General features: G+C 36.5%; 1 protein-coding gene across 9 annotated transcripts in view; it reads right to left on the bottom strand.

The window, feature by feature from the left end:
- Window positions 1–17,999, bottom strand: part of NEK7 (NIMA related kinase 7) — a 157,412-nt gene that overhangs the window by 53,753 nt on the left and 85,660 nt on the right. For all 9 annotated transcript variants that reach the window (XR_012033320.1, XM_072831304.1, XM_072831309.1 and 6 more), the window contains 3 exons: window positions 17,045–17,185; window positions 3,323–3,385; window positions 1,627–1,737 (listed from right to left, as the gene is read on the bottom strand). Coding sequence is in view for 8 of the 9 variants with exons in the window: in XM_072831304.1 (XP_072687405.1) it covers window positions 1,627–1,737; window positions 3,323–3,385; window positions 17,045–17,185 (315 nt within the window). In the remaining variant the exon portion in view is untranslated. The remainder of the gene's footprint in view (window positions 1–1,626; window positions 1,738–3,322; window positions 3,386–17,044; window positions 17,186–17,999) is intronic.

Raw genomic sequence — 17,999 nt, 5'->3', positions numbered from 1 at the left:
AATATATATAAAGCATCTAACATTGTTTTTAAGAATGCCTTACAATAACTCCATGTAGCAGAGATTACAGTTGTGTTCCATTGTCTGTTGAGAGACTGGATATACAGACAATGCCCAGATCATAGAAAAACAGAACTCTGAACCACAGCCTTCAGCAACCCGACCAGAAAGCCAACCTTTAATCCATCACAAACAACCAAGGACGCCAGCCTGCTATGTCAGGTGTGCAGGAAGCCAGATTGCTGTCTCCAGTGACAATGCAGGAAGCTAAATAATAACTCTATAACAATCAGCCCCAAGTCCAAGTGCCCAGGACTTGATTAATAACTGACAGCTTCCCTAATTTTTGTCCCTGTACCTGCAGATGAGATGCCTCACTTTTAAGCACCTCATGTAAAGCTTCTGTATGACAACAGCCTCTAAACAGGTCATACCTAAAGGTTTATTTTTCCCATTATAAAGATTTTCTATTTCTCTGCCTGCCTGTGAATCTCTGTCAAAGCATTAATGACAATGGTCGACTCCCTTGATACAGCAAGCTCTGAATAAATAGTCTTGCTTTTCTCATTTGGTTTGTCTTCACCGATTTCCACCTTGCTCAACAGGTCTTCCTGGTAAAGTTTAGCTTTAGTAATTAAAGTTTAGCACATGATCAGCCAAAAGAAGGCTATATATGCCAGCCTCCCTTGCAGCTACACATGTTCATAAGACTAAATTCTGGCCAAAGGGATGAAGCTAAAAATGTGTGGCAGTATTCAGTAACATGCCTCAAGGTACAGCCAGCAAGTACTCTGTGTCCCTACATGCCTAGGAAAGGTGACTCGATCAGTTGCAAATAGGCTTGGTTTCTGAGAATTTGATAGATCAGAGCTGCCATAACAGCCCCAGAATTTTATGTAACAGAGAAATATAACTGATAACAATAGTAATACAGCAGCAGCTTCCATTTGAATAGCCTTAGCATGTGTGAGACACAGTTCTCATGTCTGAATAAATGTCAATTAATTATTTACAACAATTCTATGAAGTAGAATTGTAGAATTTTCATTATTTTGTTTTTGAAAAACTGTGGTACACAGAAGTAACTTCCCTAAGGACAAGCAGTTTTTAGAACACTGAAATTTGGGGATTTCTGTAACTTGTAGCTGAACTTAAACCCAATGAATATGCTCTTGGAAAAGACAAACTTTTAAGTGGTTGAGTTAGGGTTTGATGTGCAAGGTCTGAATGAAAAGTCCACTTTATTCTTTGATGAATCCCTTGTAGGAACAGATTAGGATTCACTAGATTGTCTTTCTGTCCCCCTCTGCCTGATGTCCAAAGATACAAGATCAAGGGTGGTCTGCTCAAAAAAATCAAGTTGTGAAATTTTAACTTCAGCTTACAGAAGACAAATCTGTTGGTCTACTTCCAAGCTGATTTCAGAGTGCTCACACTTCTTAGTTCAGTATCACCAGGTAAACCAGGTTCATAATCACTACTATTTTATCATTCGTTACACATTTACCACATGTTAAAGTATTGAACTGAGGTCTTTAAAGTTTCTGATATATCTGTATCTTTAAAGAGCAATTCTATCAGAAAAAATAAATACTTAGTTTAAAAAACAAACAAACAATGCCTTACCTTTATCATTCTGGATAGATCACCAGCATCAGCTAATTCCAAAACTATGTTAAGTTCATTATCTTCAATGAATGATGCATAATATTTAATTACATTTGGATGGTTGAGTTGCTGATGGAAAAAAGACACACACACACAAAACGGGTACCAGAAAGTTTTCTTACTGTAAATTCTCAAGAATCACTTATAGTTTCTTAAGAATAAACTTAGTTACTGCTTTGTACTTTTAAATTATAGAAATCTTAACATGACAGTGTATTTTCTTTAGTGAATTTTGAAACAAATATTGTAATTATTGAAAATATTAGATATCAATTGATTTTATTTTAATATTTTATTAGAAATAAATTATGACCTTAAAATTTTTTAAAGTATGTGCTATATCCAATAAATATATAAATAGAAACAAATGGCAGAAATACAGCATCAACTGCTAAAAATCGTATCTTTCAAAATGGGCACTGTCATTAATGGCACTCAATGGTAAATAAAGTATTCCTTTTCACTCTTATTTTGAAGTTGGCTCTATCCTCATGTAACTGCAGCCAGTGATTTAAAACAAAATAAAAGGACATCTACTATACTCTATAGGTTTTACATCAATTAATATAAATATACAGAGTTTAAGTTTACCTATAGTTTGATTTGTTAAATGATCCTAAGAAAAATTTCACCTTATAGAATATATGCATCAGTCTATACATATTGATAATCCTTTTATATGATTTGTTTTCTGTTCAATCTTTAAGCAAGTTAACATAAGACAAATAGTTTCTCAAAGAAAACTATTCAAGAATTCTCCCAGAAAAAAAAAAAAAAAAAAAAAAGAATTCTCCCAGAGTGTATATATATGATTTTCTTCCTTCTACTTACAGGTTATTCCTCCACATCTTCTATGACAATATATTTTATTTCTCTAATAACAATTTATATATATATATATATATATTTAAAACTGTTACTTCATGGCCCAGGAAATAACTACAACTAACAAAACAGATGGAAAGCATGGTTCATTTTGATCTGACTCTTATCTTCTTTGATAAACTGGATTCATTTTAGGCACAAACAAAAATGTATGGCATAAAAAACATCCAAGTCTTATCTAACAGTTAAAAATATAACGTAAGCTACAGCATTCCTCAAAGGAAATTTTACTAGAATAAAAGCCATGCAGATAACTGAAATTTCAATCATATCCTTTGAGTGGATGAGAAACTGAAAAGCTAATTCTGACATACTCTTTACATCATCCTTTCTAAGGATGGAAAAAAGATACAGAAATATTATATAAAGCTTGTGCCCATTTGGATCAGTTCATATTCTCAATATATTACATCTTGAGATAATACTGATAGCATTTATGTTATTTAGCCTTTAGAATATGTCTAATTGGGACAGTCAAGAAAAAAATTCTTTAATGTTTTATGCCCATTTTCTCTATTTCCTAGTTTCAAATGGCAGGGGGGAAAGGGGAGCTAATCTTACCTAATGTTCAGATTAAATTATTTTACAATGAATCCAAAAAATAACCACATTCTTCCATATACTGAGACACAAATTTATATAATGTTACTGAAAACCGGTGTGGCATAAATTTTAAAAATCTTTTTGCTTGTAAGTGTAATATTTTCATAAAGCACTTTAATTAACATGCTCATCTATGTTCAAAATAGTCAACAATGTGTTTATTTACCTTAAGGAGATCGATTTCTTTGATACAATCAGCACGTGCTTTGGCATCCATTAAATCAAATATCTAGAAAGAGAATCCAGAATTATTTAATAAAACAATAATCTGTGGTTTAAGACACCATGTAAATAAATGCATTATAATACTTTACATGTAGTTATATACATGCTAAGAAATTTTCTTCCCAATTAGCTTTCTAGGAGCTCTGAAGGTCTTTTATCTCCTGTTCCTTCCAAAGGCAGTGAGTAATAAAATAAGAAAAGAGAACTGTTAGATATTTCAAGTCTTCGGTTCAAATGAAAGAGAATGGATGTTGTGATAATACAATAAAATAATAGCTAATATATATGAGACAATTAATATGTGCTGAACACACTGCACTAACTACCTCATTTAATTGTCATTTAATCCTTAGGAAGACAACAATGTTAGTATTCCCGTTTCACAGATGAGGAAAAAGCTTAAGAAACAGACAAAAGTTCACACAGCTAATTAATGGAGTTGCCTGGATTCACTCTCAGAGTTACCCAACTCTAACCCAAGCTCTGAATCATTATCTACACAATCAATATCTAAAAGATCTAAATGCACGGGATAGCACTCCAAGGAGATAAAAAATGGTTCTTTTCTTTGGAGAGAGGTATGACAAAGCCTTACCCTTTTTAAGGATAAAGCACAGACATATATACAACACATAAACATATACAGTCTTATCTGTGGAATTAAAATTTCATAAGGGAGAGGAAGTAATTAGGAAAAACCATCTGAAAAGGCTCCTTGAGTGTGATAATGAAAAAAAGGTTGAGAAATATCGGTCTGATGTGAAAAACATAAAAATAATGTAATCAAAGGGATATTTAGGATTCTCTGGTAACCAAGAACTCTGAATGTTCTAAGTAAATGGAAAATAAACAATAAATTTAAAAAACCAATATACCAAATATTGTAGAAAATATCTGGATAAGTTAGTACTATGAGCTGATGAAAACCCTACTGACATAACAAAACAACTTCAATGACATTTAGAGTCATCAACTTGACCAAGTCTTCCTGATTCAGACAGCCGGTATGTTCCAGGAGAAGTAGGTGCGTAATTCAAAAGGAGCAGCACAATCCAAGGCTTTGTGACTTGAGAAGTTATTGAACATCTACTATCTACCATGTAATCTCTCTTTACATACATATGTTGCCATCATCTTCACCATGTTTTTATAAAGTAGGTAGCACTGACTCCAATTTAGAATGAGGACTCAGGTTCAGAGAGATTAAATATATGTTTAGCGTCATAAAATCAGTGACAGAACAAGAACTTGAATCCAGATCATTCCAGCTCCAGAGTCTGCATTTTCTTCAATGCCTCAGGCTGTTGTGAAGTCTAACACATATACAACTAGCTAATAAGTACTAAAATATATGTATGTGCAGAGAGTAATATGAGAAATCTAAAGAAGAAATCTCCATGTGAAGAGTGGTAATATTAAAACACATGGGTAATATTAAAGCCGAATGTTGAAAAAATTTTAAGATCCTGCTTCCCAGAAATAACAGATACTAAGGCATAAGATTACATAAGGAAATATAGAATATGCAGGTACAATTACAACTTGTAATACACAACTTTTACTCAATAACATTCTTAATATCTAAACACAGGCATATTTCTTTCTGATCTTCCCCTTCCTAAAAAAAATTAAGAAGTATAAATAAAAATTTTAAGCAAAAAACAAAAAACAAACAAACAAAAAAAACCAACTCACTTTCTTAAAGGATCTTAGCTTTTGCTCCTTTCCTTCTTGTATAAATTTTTGTGTGTGTTGGAGAATGAAAGTAGCAGTCATATGCAATATGACTATACACATTTTCACCTAACACCACAGCAAATACTTCTATTTCTAGGCAGCCTTCAACTTTATTAATTTTCTAATGAAAATTTTGAGTATTGCTTATGTTTTTCAAGTGTTAATGTATAATAGATAACAGCAAATTAATATCTGAAAAAATAAAAAAATTCTATACTATTTAATGTGTTTTATTTTTATTTAAAAAGATTTTATTCATTTACTCATGAGAGACATAGAGAGAGAGGCAGAGACACAGGCAGAGGGAGAAGCAGGCTCCCTGTTCGATCCCGGGACCCCGGGGTCATGACCTGAGCCAAAGGCAGATGCTCAACTACTGAGCCATCCAGGAGTCCCTATTTAATGGGCTTTTTAAAAAAAGATTTATTTGAGAGAGAGTGTACGTGGGTATATGTGAGAGGGGGTAGGGGCAGAAGGAGAGAGAATCTCAAGCAGACTCCCAGCTGAGATGCAGGGCTTGATCCCAAGACCTTGAGATCATGACCTGAGGCAAAACTAAAAGACAATGAATAGACTAAGCCACCCAGGTGCCCCTCCCTTTAATGGTTTACAAAGAGAGGGAGATAAACTAGATGGCATCAAATTTCCTCCCACTTCATTCAAACAACAGAAAAGGAAATGTGTGTGCTAGTAACGTGTATCAGAGAGTGTGGCTTCACTTTTCTCCATTAGCAGTAAATCTAACCAGGCTGACCACAGTCAATTCATACTACTATGACTTCAGATGGAGTGGAATGGTAAGGAATGAAATGAAATGAACAAAGAAAGGACAGGGATCCCTGGGTGGCGCAGCGGTTTAGCGCCTGCCTTTGGCCCAGGGCGCGATCCTGGAGAACCGGGATCGAATCCCACATCGGGCTCCCGGTGCATGGAGCCTGCTTCTCCCTCTGCCTATGTCTCTGCCTCTCTCTCTCTCTCTCTGTGACTATCATAAATAAATAAAAATTAAAAAAAAAAAAGAAAAAGAAAAAAGAAAGGACAAATCACCATCACAAAAATTACATAAAATATCTACTAAGAAATTTTTTGTAAACATCGAACCCTCATAGATATCAAACTTTGGTAAAATGAGATTATATTAGCTATAAATGGATACTAATAGGAGGAGAAAAAAAAATGAACTACCAGCATTAAAGCACAAAGAGAGGGATGCCTGGGTGGCTCAGGGGCTCACGTCCTCAGGTCATGATCATGAATCCTGGGATCAAGTCCCGCATCAGGCTCCCCATAGGGAGCCTGCTTCTCTCTCTGCCTGTTGTCTCTGCCTCTCTCTTTGTATCTCTCATGAATAAATAAATAAAATCTTAAAAAAAAAAAAAAGCAAGCACAAACAGTATAACGCTACTTACTGAAGGAAAAATTTTCATATAAACATAATCCTTTTCAAGAGCATCATAGTTCTATTCTACAGGTAGACAATTAACATAAATAACTTGTTCATGTTGTTGCTTTCTTTTATTCACAAAACCATGCTGTCAATTGTCATCAGATTTTATTATAGATATAAATAAGAAAACGAGCTTGCAGTCCTTCAAATGCAAGCTGTCAGATGCAGATTGCAGATGCGTACACAGAACACAAACACACAATCTAATAAGCGCTACTTGTACAAAGTGATGTGAGAACCTCAAGGAAGTGGAGTATGGCTGGCAGGGATTAGCTGGGCAGGACTCATATATGCAGGAAAGCATAATTCACTTCAGCAAGATCCCTTATAGAAATAAGTAAAATCAAAAGTTTATTACTATAAAGAAAAAAGCTTTACACCTAGCAATTACATAGAGAAAAGCCATTCATTCCCCAAATTGCCAAATGAGGCTCAAAAATTTGGTGTTACTAATGTAACATGTTAAATAATACTATATATTAATGTAGACAAAATTTTGAGCTTGACATTAGTTACAGTTATGAAATACACACACACAATATTTATGCCTAAAAATCAAAATGGCAAGAGAAAAAACAGATTACCTCCAAATCATGAATGCTAATGCTATGCTCAGGACCTACTAGTCACAATGGACTTGAGATAATTCAAAGAAATGCAGGGAAGAACAAAATTTTAAATGTCTTTGACCTTGAAGAAATTCCTGAAAATGTTTTTTAAGAAGAAAGGGAAAGGAAATTCTGGTGCTAGTTATTAAAATGAAGAAAATTACAAACTTGGAGGCATGTATAAATTTAATCTCCCAATAATCAATGTCTCTATGATAGGAAAAATATTTAAAAGCAAACACTAGTGAATGAGATGAGAAAAAGATGAGTACAGGAGCTTTAGGAAACCCTAACCAGACACAAGATACTAAGGTAGAAGTGTGCTTCATAGAAACTGAATTTCTAATTCAACTTACAATTAAATAATTTAATATTACAAATTAATTTTTATTTTTAAGTGAATTCTTAGTAATATCAAAGTCTCCCCTCAGTCACTGAGAGATAAGTGTTCCTGGCACATTTGAGGCAAAACGAAATTCTGAACCAAATACATTTATAAATACGTTTAATTGGGAATTCAGCAGTATCTTATCTTTTTCTCTTAGCCAGGAAGTCCAGAGAAAAATAAAAGCTGGATCTTTAGATTAAATCACTCCCAGACATAGATTCAAGACTGTCTGATTTCATGAGCAAGAAAAAACAACATATAAGGGGAAAAAATCTGGATTTTGTGAAAATATTTTTCTTAGAATATTTACAAGCTTATCTTCAGACAGCATCTTTTTGAGCTCTACTAAAGATTCTTTGGGATTTTAAGCTATATACTTAGTAAGAGCAAAGTTAACAGCAATGTTTAGGCAAGTGTTAAGTTCTTGTTTAGGCAAGGCTAATAAGTTCTTGGTACTTTCTGAATCACTTTAAAAGTTTGTTTTGTCATCTAAATTTTGCCAAAATTTACTCATGACCAATCAAAGTAAAAAGGGTATCTTTAAGAGGAAAATGAGGTCTTCTAGTAATTTAACATAAATATCCTTGAAAAGGCATTTGTCAATTTGTTAGAAGAAAAACATTTAAAACGTAGCAATGAAAGTACTTAAAAATATATATTAAAAAGTTTGAAAAACGTGGTATATCTCACTTTAAATAAACCTTATATAATGAAAATCTTACCCAGATTATCTCCTGGGCCTCACCAGCTTTACCAGAGCCTGAATAAATGAACTGAGCCACTTGTCCCTAAATTGAGTCCCTGTATTCTAAGTGACAAACCTCAGTTGTCCCTGGATTATGCCCTTCTTCATCCCAGTGTTCTTGCCTCTCTTGATCTGGTGCCCAAATGCTTCCATCCCTTTATTCCAACTGCCCGACGCCTGTACGGACCATCCTCTAACCGTGACTGGAGTGACAGGAGAGGAGGTCTAAGGAATATTTTTGCTATTAGCCTGCAAATTTCCGATTCTCCTACATGCTGACTGGTAGGCAGACTTTCCCTTACAGAACCTCTCTCTTTAATTTGAAGGGATAGAGGATGGTGGTGAGGGGAGGGTGGAAAATCCATAGCAGAAGGACTGTGACCTCTCTAGATATAAATCACAAATCACTGAACAAGTTAATCCTAAATAACTGAAGTCTCTACCACCAGCACTTCCCTGAGTAAATAAAGATGCACTCGAAAGGGTGGGGAGACAGAGCTGGAGTGGAGATGGGGGCACAACTTAAGTGAGGTGAGTGCAGGAAGAGTTCTATCTACACAGACGCCAGAAACCTTTCTCCCTTTAGAACACCAAGCCCTGCGATTTAGCTTCTGTCCACCTTCCTCTCTTAACACAGCAACACATTTAAACTGCAAATTACAAGATAGTCCTCAATTTCTTTCTTGTGGATTCCTTACGGTCCTGGCAAATGATGGTATGGAACTAGGTATCAATGTGTGGCACTGATTATTCTTTGACTATTAAAAACACTTTTGTTTCCAAGGAAATGCCTTTTAATTCAACAGGCTAGAGGTGATCTGACTTCAAGTGCATCAGGAAGCCTTGCTCAACAGACTTCCTTAAAATTAAGAAAAAGAAAAAAAAGAAGAAGAAGAACAACAACAACAACTCTATCAAAGAAAATTCACTTTTGTTCAGATTTTATGAGAGCTTCAAGCTCAGCAGAGCTTAGTCAGGGCTTCTATAGATGAAGGCAGCACCCTATGGAGGTACATAGGGCTGTGAGTGAGAATGTGGCTAGAGGTGAAGTGAATGACTCAAAATTAAAACCATGAGAAATGATCCAAAAAGAGTAAGGAAAAGAGAATTGATTGAAGGGGATGGAAGAGAGAAGCCACTGAAGGGGACAGAAGAGGGACACCAGAGAGGGAGGAGAATCTAGAGTATGGAATCTCAGAAAGCACAAGAGGTAAGTTCTAAGACGCTGCAGGCAGATGTTGAAGCAACAGATTGTACAGAGATGTCAGTGAAAGTCAGATAATGCTATTACAGGCAGAGAAGGCAAGCTGATGTAGGCAAATGGGGCAACTGGTGAAAATGTCTCCAAGGAGACAGAAAGGAAAAATCCCACCCAAGCACAGGTAGGATTAAAAGAATCAGAACAGCTCTGTGATCCTGACAACACAATGGTCACAGAGACTGTTTCGGTCACAGGAGATGGTATTCTCGACTGATCATGAATGTATTCGAGTGGAGGCTGAGGCTTCAGGGTAGCAGTTCTTAACTTCCACCATGGATGTTATAATCACCTATCTGCTGACTTGAGGTTCTTCTTATCCTGTGGTTAACACAGATGCAAGTGGGAAATATCAGAGACTGCATGTCCAAGAAAACCACAGCAGCGACAAGAACTCCAAGACATACCCTGGACCCTTCTGTGCTATGGCACATGGAACAATGGTTACATGTGAAGAGAGAAATGAAGAAGTACACAGTGCAGATTAACCATGACTGGGGATTAGCAACACAGGGAGAGATTCTAAAGTAGAAGCATCTGCAAGAGCTGACAAAGGTCCAACAAAGTTAACAACTGAAATCAGACCTTATATAAGAGGTCTGGGGAATACAGCACAGTGCGTCCATGGTAATCAAGATGAGCCCAAGGAACAAGTTTTACTGCAAAGAAGAAATGGGAAAGAAGTGGGAATTTAATTAGGGAATTTTGAGAGTTTGAGGCAGAATCAGTACAGTGTAGGGTACGCCCTGATGATGGACTAAGAAAGCTGACTGAGGGCCATGGAGTGGAGGCGTGGTGAGAAACCATGAGGCCTGGTCTCAATAGAGTCAACACAGCACCCAGCAGTGGGCAGAGGAAAAATGAGAGCTAGGTGTTAAAAATATTAAAAAGAAAAAAAAGAAAAGAAAAAAGAGAAGAGAAGAGAAGACAAAAAGTACTTTAGATTACCAGAAAAGGGATAAAGATGGAAAAGAAAAATTTAATTGGATGACACTGGTTTCAAAGGTGGAGGAATGACAGGTGGTTGAATGTAGAATGCGGTCTGAAGCGGGAGGGAAAGTAAGCCCTAATGAAGAGGATTCCACTGTGCCCCAAGTCAAGAAGGAGAAGCATGTGATACTGGAGAGGGTTGTGAGGAAAGAGCAAATGTCAGAGGAAAGGCAATATTCATTTAAAGAACAAGAACTATAGAACTATTTGTGGAAAAAAGGTCAAACGTACTACACCTCGTAAAACCTGCCTCCTACGTGAAAGCTATCCTATGACTCTATTTGCTTTTATACATTCTTTTAGTTCTAATGTTTACAAAGTTTTAGAAATATCTTATTTTGTAATTTTTGTTTATATTGCCAATAATATTATTTATTTAACAGCTAAACATTTTTCAATTAATAATGTTTGGCCTTGTTATTGCTGTGTATGGAAGAGGGCAAATCCATGTTCTACACAACAGTCTGTGCAGCCTTTAAAAAATATACCACATTTTATCATCACCTGCTTAAGCTCCTCCAATGGAGCTTTTCATTACCCTTATAAAACATAGAACACATAAATAGTATATAGACCTCTCTTCATGGCCTACAAAAAAAAACCTCTCAAATTCTTTCCTGCCATGCTCTATAACCCCATGCTACTTCCCTTCCTCACTCCACTCATGAGGGTCACAACTATCTGTTTTTAATATATTCTAAGTCAATCCTATTGTCCAAGGCTGTTCTCTATGCCTGTAATCCTATTTCTGCTCTTCAGATGGCTGACTCCTTATCTTCCACTTGAGTTTAAATTCCACATCCTCAGAAACGTTTTTCCATCTAAAAAGCCCTCCTTCTGGGAGCCTGGGTGGCTCAGTGGTTGGGCGTCTGCCTTCGGCTCAGTCATGATCCCAGGGTCTTGGGATTGAGTCTCACATTGGGCTCCCCTGCTTCTCCCTCTGCCCCTCCTCCTGTTCATGCTCTCTTTGTCTCATGTTTGCTCGCTCTCTTGACTAAATAAATGTTTTAAAAATATTTTTAAAATAAGTAAATAAAAATAAAAAGCCTTCCTTCCCCCCACCTAATTTGTTTGTCCTATCACATGACAGTCATTTCCTTCTTAGCTATAATTATTTATAATTATATAAATGTTGAACTCAATTATTCTATCTCAGTGCTGAGTACAATGTCTGCCACACAGTAGGTCCTCAGTAAATAATAATTGAGCATATAAAAAATCTTCAACAGCATAAATAAAAAGTTACTTCAACTCTATTTATTCACTGGGTTTGGCCACTAGAAGACTTTTTACCACTTAAAATTTTTAAGAAAAACCCATACAACCAAAACCTACATGTTAGCATAATAACCCTAAGGCACCATAAAATGCTAAAGAAAAAAACAATGTGAAAAATCAAAAAAGGACAAAGGACTGAATTATTTCATGGATGTCCATTCCCTCATTTAAATATTTTAATGTTGATAATCTATTTATGCCCTGTGTCATAATTCATTGAAACTGTAAAATATTGTTAACTAAAATGCCCTATTCTCAAAAACTTCAATAAAACTAAAAATTTGCTCAATTTCTTATATGCCTAAGAAATGCCTAAGATAAAATTGCACATACGATAAATATAATTAAGGAGCTTTGGTTTTTAAGACAAAAGCCTGTGTCTCCTTAACAAGTAAAACAGCATCAATTACTAAATGCTTCCTATTTTTCATTTGTCCAAATAACTATTGGAAGGTTCAAACAAAATCTATAGAGATTATATAATGAAGCTGATAAAAGCTGCAGAATGAATTTAGTAACACAATGAACACTGAAAAAGAGACTACAGAGTTGTAGAGATTATGAACGTATTCTCATCTATACACTATGGAAGACACTCTCATTGCTCACAAATTTCTAAATGTATGCAATCCCAATTTCTAATACATGAAAACATATAGTTTCTACATTCTACAGAATGTAGAAACTAAAATCAACATATGTGGAAAAAAAGCAAGTTCCACTCAATACACTTTAAAAAGTTACTTCTCAACGATTGTTTTATTATCATAATCAACTGTAAGTAAAAGCAATAAACATCAAAGAATATTTGTCCCTTCAGGAAGCTGTTTTGAGATAACCCTTGTACCAAAAGGGTGAATTTGAACAAAGTGCATTATCACCTTACCTTTGTAAATACTACAGAAAAGTACCTCCCATTCTAAAAAAACGTCACTGACAATGGATGTCCCACAGGAAACCAGTGTTATCTGGACATATAACTTAAGAGTAAGCAAAGAGGACTAAGGATCAAAATAGTTCACCGCCTCTTAGAAAGTTAGGGTAACAAAGATCAAAGAACTGAGACACAATGAGACCCAAAATTCATACTCTAGTACCATGTCATAAGACTGGTAACATACAAATCAATAGAGATTAGGTGGACCAGATCAAAGTAATTCTTTGACGGTCTGCCAACACAAAGAGCTGAGCTTCTGAGACCCAGCTCACCTCCTCTGTGACGCCTTATCCCAATCTCCTCACCCATGTTCCTGGAGGCACTCTCATTACAGTGCCTATCTTGTGATTTTAGAGGTGTCTCTGTTGCACTTCTATTGGAATCCCCATGAGTCTCATTATTTGTCGATCTCAGTAATCCTGGAGTTTTCCATGCTGACCCCCGAACACAAGGTGATCAATATACTAACACTAGGTGGAATGAGTGAATGGGCAGGACAAAGGGACACATCAAAGAGGGGAAACAGGGAGAGATGGGAGCAACATCGGCACATGGAATTTCAAAAACGTCACATCAGTTAAGACACCATCTTAATTTTGGCAAACAAATCATGATGAGATGTGGGTACATTTTCCCAAAGACTGGTTCATTTTGCCATATACTGTAGGTTCTCAGATCTGTTTATGATTTCAAAGAAGTGATGTGCATTCAGAACACACACTCTTCTTTCCACACACAGGTAACAGGCAAACCTATATAAAAGTCACCAGACCTTAGGACACTGGTGCGTTTTGTTTTTTGTTTTTTGTTTTTGTTTTGTTTTTTGTTTTTTGTTTTTTGTTTTTTTTTTAAGGTCTTGAAAAAATGAGGCTTGATATTGTGGGGCAAAGTAAGGAAATGCCTTGGAAACTAAGCCGAGGGGGGGAAAAAACCCCAACAAACTAAGCTGAGGAATCTGGATGGTAATTCTAACATGTCTCCTTAATGACATGGAAGCAGACAAATGACTCATAAGAGCAGCACTTCACCCTATAAACTCAAGCAGTGTTGAGGAAAGATGCCAGAAGAGCTGGGGACAGTAATACAGCTCTTCAGACAAAGTAACAAGATGCATAAGGAAATCCAGTATTTCATTCTTTACGAATTTTTTTTAAGAGGAGCTAAGATTCTCCAGAAAGGAAGACAGTCTGGTTAACAATATTCTTAAACATCTTCTTTTTAAGCTACAGAGATTTTTTTTTTAAAGCAAGAAGCGCAAAATTTATTGTTGAGCACACGAGTGTAATACATCGCAGAAATCAATAACACATCTGAAAGGCAAATACATTTCTCCTCATAAAGGTTTAAGACATCATTCCCTAATTAAATAAGCTATGAGCATCTTTACAACATCATTTCTCTCTTTTATAAAGAAGCTACGTTTAAAACTGGAAGATGCCACAATATTAATACCGTATAAAGCAGAGAACTGTATAATCCAAAAGGACAAACTAACTCCACATGGCAGGAGATGGCTGTCTGAGGTTTGTCATGGTGTAAAACAGGAGCAGTTGGAGGGGGCATCTAATATTGAATGGAAATATGATTGCCCAAATTAACTCAGGTCCTTTCAAATTTCCAATCAAAAAGAAGAAAAATACTGGACAGACTAGAGCCCAGCCTCTTCCCCTACACTCAGAATCAGTGGGAAGGTGGAGAAGGAAGCTGAGAAGCCTCCAGAGACCTCCAGATGATTTTTCAGTCCATCTTTGGCCTTCCCTACCTGTGGCAAATAGGCAGCTGTCCTCTTTCCAGTCCGTTCTGTGTGCTTGGTTTGTAATTTTACTTTTAAAAGAATGAACCTTGAAGATTATTATTCTACTTGAGTATCCATAGTGAATCCTTACTGTCCTATTCTTCAAATTCCTGTTCCTGGTTTCAGTGCTCTCCAGAATCTGGCCTCGCTCTGATAGCCTGGCCTATGTCCCGATTCCACCAACGGCTCAAACTGACATCTCCGTTCTGTAAACTCCTATTTAAATCAGGAATCCATGCCACAGGGCTTAACATTTAATCATTCTACGAAGACTCTTTTTCCACCGGAGTGCAGGAGTAATATGACTAGCTTCTTTTTTATTTCCCTCAGTGCCTAGAGATGCAAAGTAGAAATTCAATAATCCTTTTTTTTTTTTTTTTGGTTTTATTTATTTATTCATGAGAGACACAGAGGGAGAGGAAGAGACACAGGCAGAGGGAGAAGCAAGCTCCCTGCAGGGAGCCCGATGTGGGACTCGATCCCGGGACCCCAGGATCACACCCTGGGCCAAAGGCAGGCGATCAATCGCTGAGCCACCCAGGCATCCTAATAAACACATTTAAAAAATGGATCAGAGTTCTTCTCTAATGGAATAATCCTTCCAAAAGTCATCTGCTTCATAAACATTAATATCTGCATTCTATCTTTATTTAAGATTTTATTTTTATTTATTTATTCATGTGAGACACAGAGGGAGAGGAAGAGACACAGGCAGAGGGAGAAGCAGGATCCCTGCAGGGAGCCCGATGTGGGACTCGATCCTGGGACCAGGATCACGCCCTGCGCCCAAGGCAGATGCTCGACCACTGAGCCACCCAGGCACCCCTATATTATATTTTATTAAACTGTCAGTGTCATATTAAAAGAGAGAAGACTGCTACTCTTCTAGGCTGCCAGTGAAAAAAGTCAACCTGCCCAACTATGGAAAGTAGCTTGCTATTAACTTGCAGAACCAATCATGGGTATCCCCTGTGGCTCATCATTTCCATTCTTAGGCCCAGACAAAAGCGAAATGCTTGCATGTGTGTACCAAGAAAAACAGATAAGACTAGCACAGAAGTACTGCTTCCAATAGTAAACAACTTATAAACAATCCACATGGCAAGTATCACGTAACAAGAGCAACTGAGTACGATACAGCAAGTGAAAAAGATAATGTACAGCCACATGCACCAACATGTGACAACACTGATAAAAAGCTCAAAAAATACAAAGCAAACAATCAATTCATTTAGAAATGTATACAGATGTAGGGAAAACTATCAAGAAAAGCAAAGGAATGTTAAACACAGAATGCCAGACATGGTTACCTCTGAGGGAAGGTAGTGGCCAGATACAGCTCAAAATTTTTTCTAATGTTTTTTTTTTCTTAAGCCAGGTCGCAGATATGAGGGCATTTCTATTATTTTTCATATCGTATATGCCACATAACATCTTTTATAAACACTTATTGTTTCCTCAAAAAAGGTAAGTGAAAGTTGTTCATCTCTGTGATGGCCTTTTGCAAGCACATCGATCCTCTAAGGAGTTACAAAAAGAAAATTGAGAAAACTCTGATCTCACAGGTCACTACAGAGAAAAGATGTGAGGGCTGCAGAGTTAAATAGGAAAGTCTGTGGGCAGACTACCTTATCTGAAAAATGGGAAGCAAAACTTTATGATGTCAAACAGACTCAGACAGAAAGACAAGTACTTTCTAGACCAGAGGGCAAGTGAAATTAGACTTCCTAGACTTGTTAGAGCAAAAGAAACTTTGAGGGCTCTGGTAGGTCCACTGAGGGGTAGCTCAGTGGCACTGGTACATAGGGTTAGGGGAGGACTGCGGAAGAGGATCTGGAACAAGATAAATGAATCTGAGTGGGGAGCGGAGGGGAAAGCCAGGACTGGAGAGCAAAGCTGATTCTAGAATGATACAAGATGGAAATTACAAACAGGTCATTGATCCTATAACTTAATCAATCTTCTTCATTCTTTTTTAAATCTTCCAATAAATAAAGTTAACTTCATTTTTCCTTCATTTATCGCCATTGTGGTTCTCCACATTAATTTAATACCCCAGCTTAACCTTGACTGCCACTTGCTAACTTTACACAATTCATTTTGTAAAATCTATTTTCCTATTGTGAGGCCTATGGCTGCAGCTGAGAGTTACACGTGCAGTCAGGAGCAACTGGTGAGAACTCAAATCCGCCTCTTACAATCTAGGGTTGTAAAAGCTTTTCTAGGAGCATTTTAGTTATTACTGAATCTAGGTGAACAAAACCAGCTAAATTTTTAAAGCCCAGAAGTAATATTAAAAATTAAAAATTAATTTCCACTGTGTACTACACTCAGTTCAAGCTTTTAAAGTATAATTTTTATTCCTTTCTAGCATTCTCACCTTAAGACTGTCATTACCCAGTCATTCAGACATACTCCCTTCTATTTATTATTCATATAGTATAATTTTACATTGATTTACATAATTAAAATCATCTTACCTGCACTTTTTTTAAAGCTACTGGTACTCCATCCAAGAGACAGGCTGCTCTATAAACTTCACTAAATTGCCCGCGACCGATTTTCTTTTCTATTCGAAAGTTGGCCAACGTATTATAGCCCATATCCGGTCGTAAGGCCTTCTGTAATTAAAAAAGTCAGAATAAGTTTTCAGTCACACAATATTCACATAATCATCAATTGTTTTCATATAAGTAGGTAATACCTGTGGTAAGCTTGCAGACATCTATTCATTCAACAAATATTTATTGAGTTATTCATGCTAGGCACTGATACAGTAGCAAAGTAAACAGATGGTAATCCCTACACTCAAAAGAAAAATCTGGCAGGGATGAAAAATAACAAACAGAGTAAACACGAAAAATACACAGTATGTGTGACAGGAAAGGCTAAAAAGAAAAAATAAATCAAGGAAGAAGGACATGAAATGTCAGGGGATGAGGAACATTTTGAAATTTTAGATAGGAACTCTATAAAATTACCTTCAGTTCATAGAATCTAAACTTGTCCCACTCAATCTACTGCTCCTTTGATATTTTTCTTTTTCAAAATATCTCTGACTTGAAATAAATGTACACACACACACACACACACACACACAGAGTCCAATCTGCCAACTAATGCACGAAAATCTTCTGAACTTCCTGAGAGCTATTTAACTTCTACAAAGAACATTTCCAGTGGCAGGGACTTTACCACCACAACATTACTTTTTTTCTTAAGGCTTTATTTTTTTAGAACAGTGCTGGGTTCACAGCAAAATTGTGAGAAAGCCCTTTGCCCCCATATATGCATGGCTCTCCCCACCCCCAACCATAGTGACACTTTTGTTACAACTCACGAACTTACACTGAACCATCATTATCACCCAAAGTTCATAGTTTATGCCTTAGGGTTCCTCCTTGGTACTGCACATTCTACGGCTTTGGACAAATG

This window comes from Canis lupus, chromosome 6 (genome assembly GCF_048164855.1).
Source record: "Canis lupus baileyi chromosome 6, mCanLup2.hap1, whole genome shotgun sequence".
NCBI classification, from domain to species: domain Eukaryota; kingdom Metazoa; phylum Chordata; class Mammalia; order Carnivora; family Canidae; genus Canis; species Canis lupus.
This window is presented reverse-complemented; position numbering and strand designations above follow the sequence as displayed.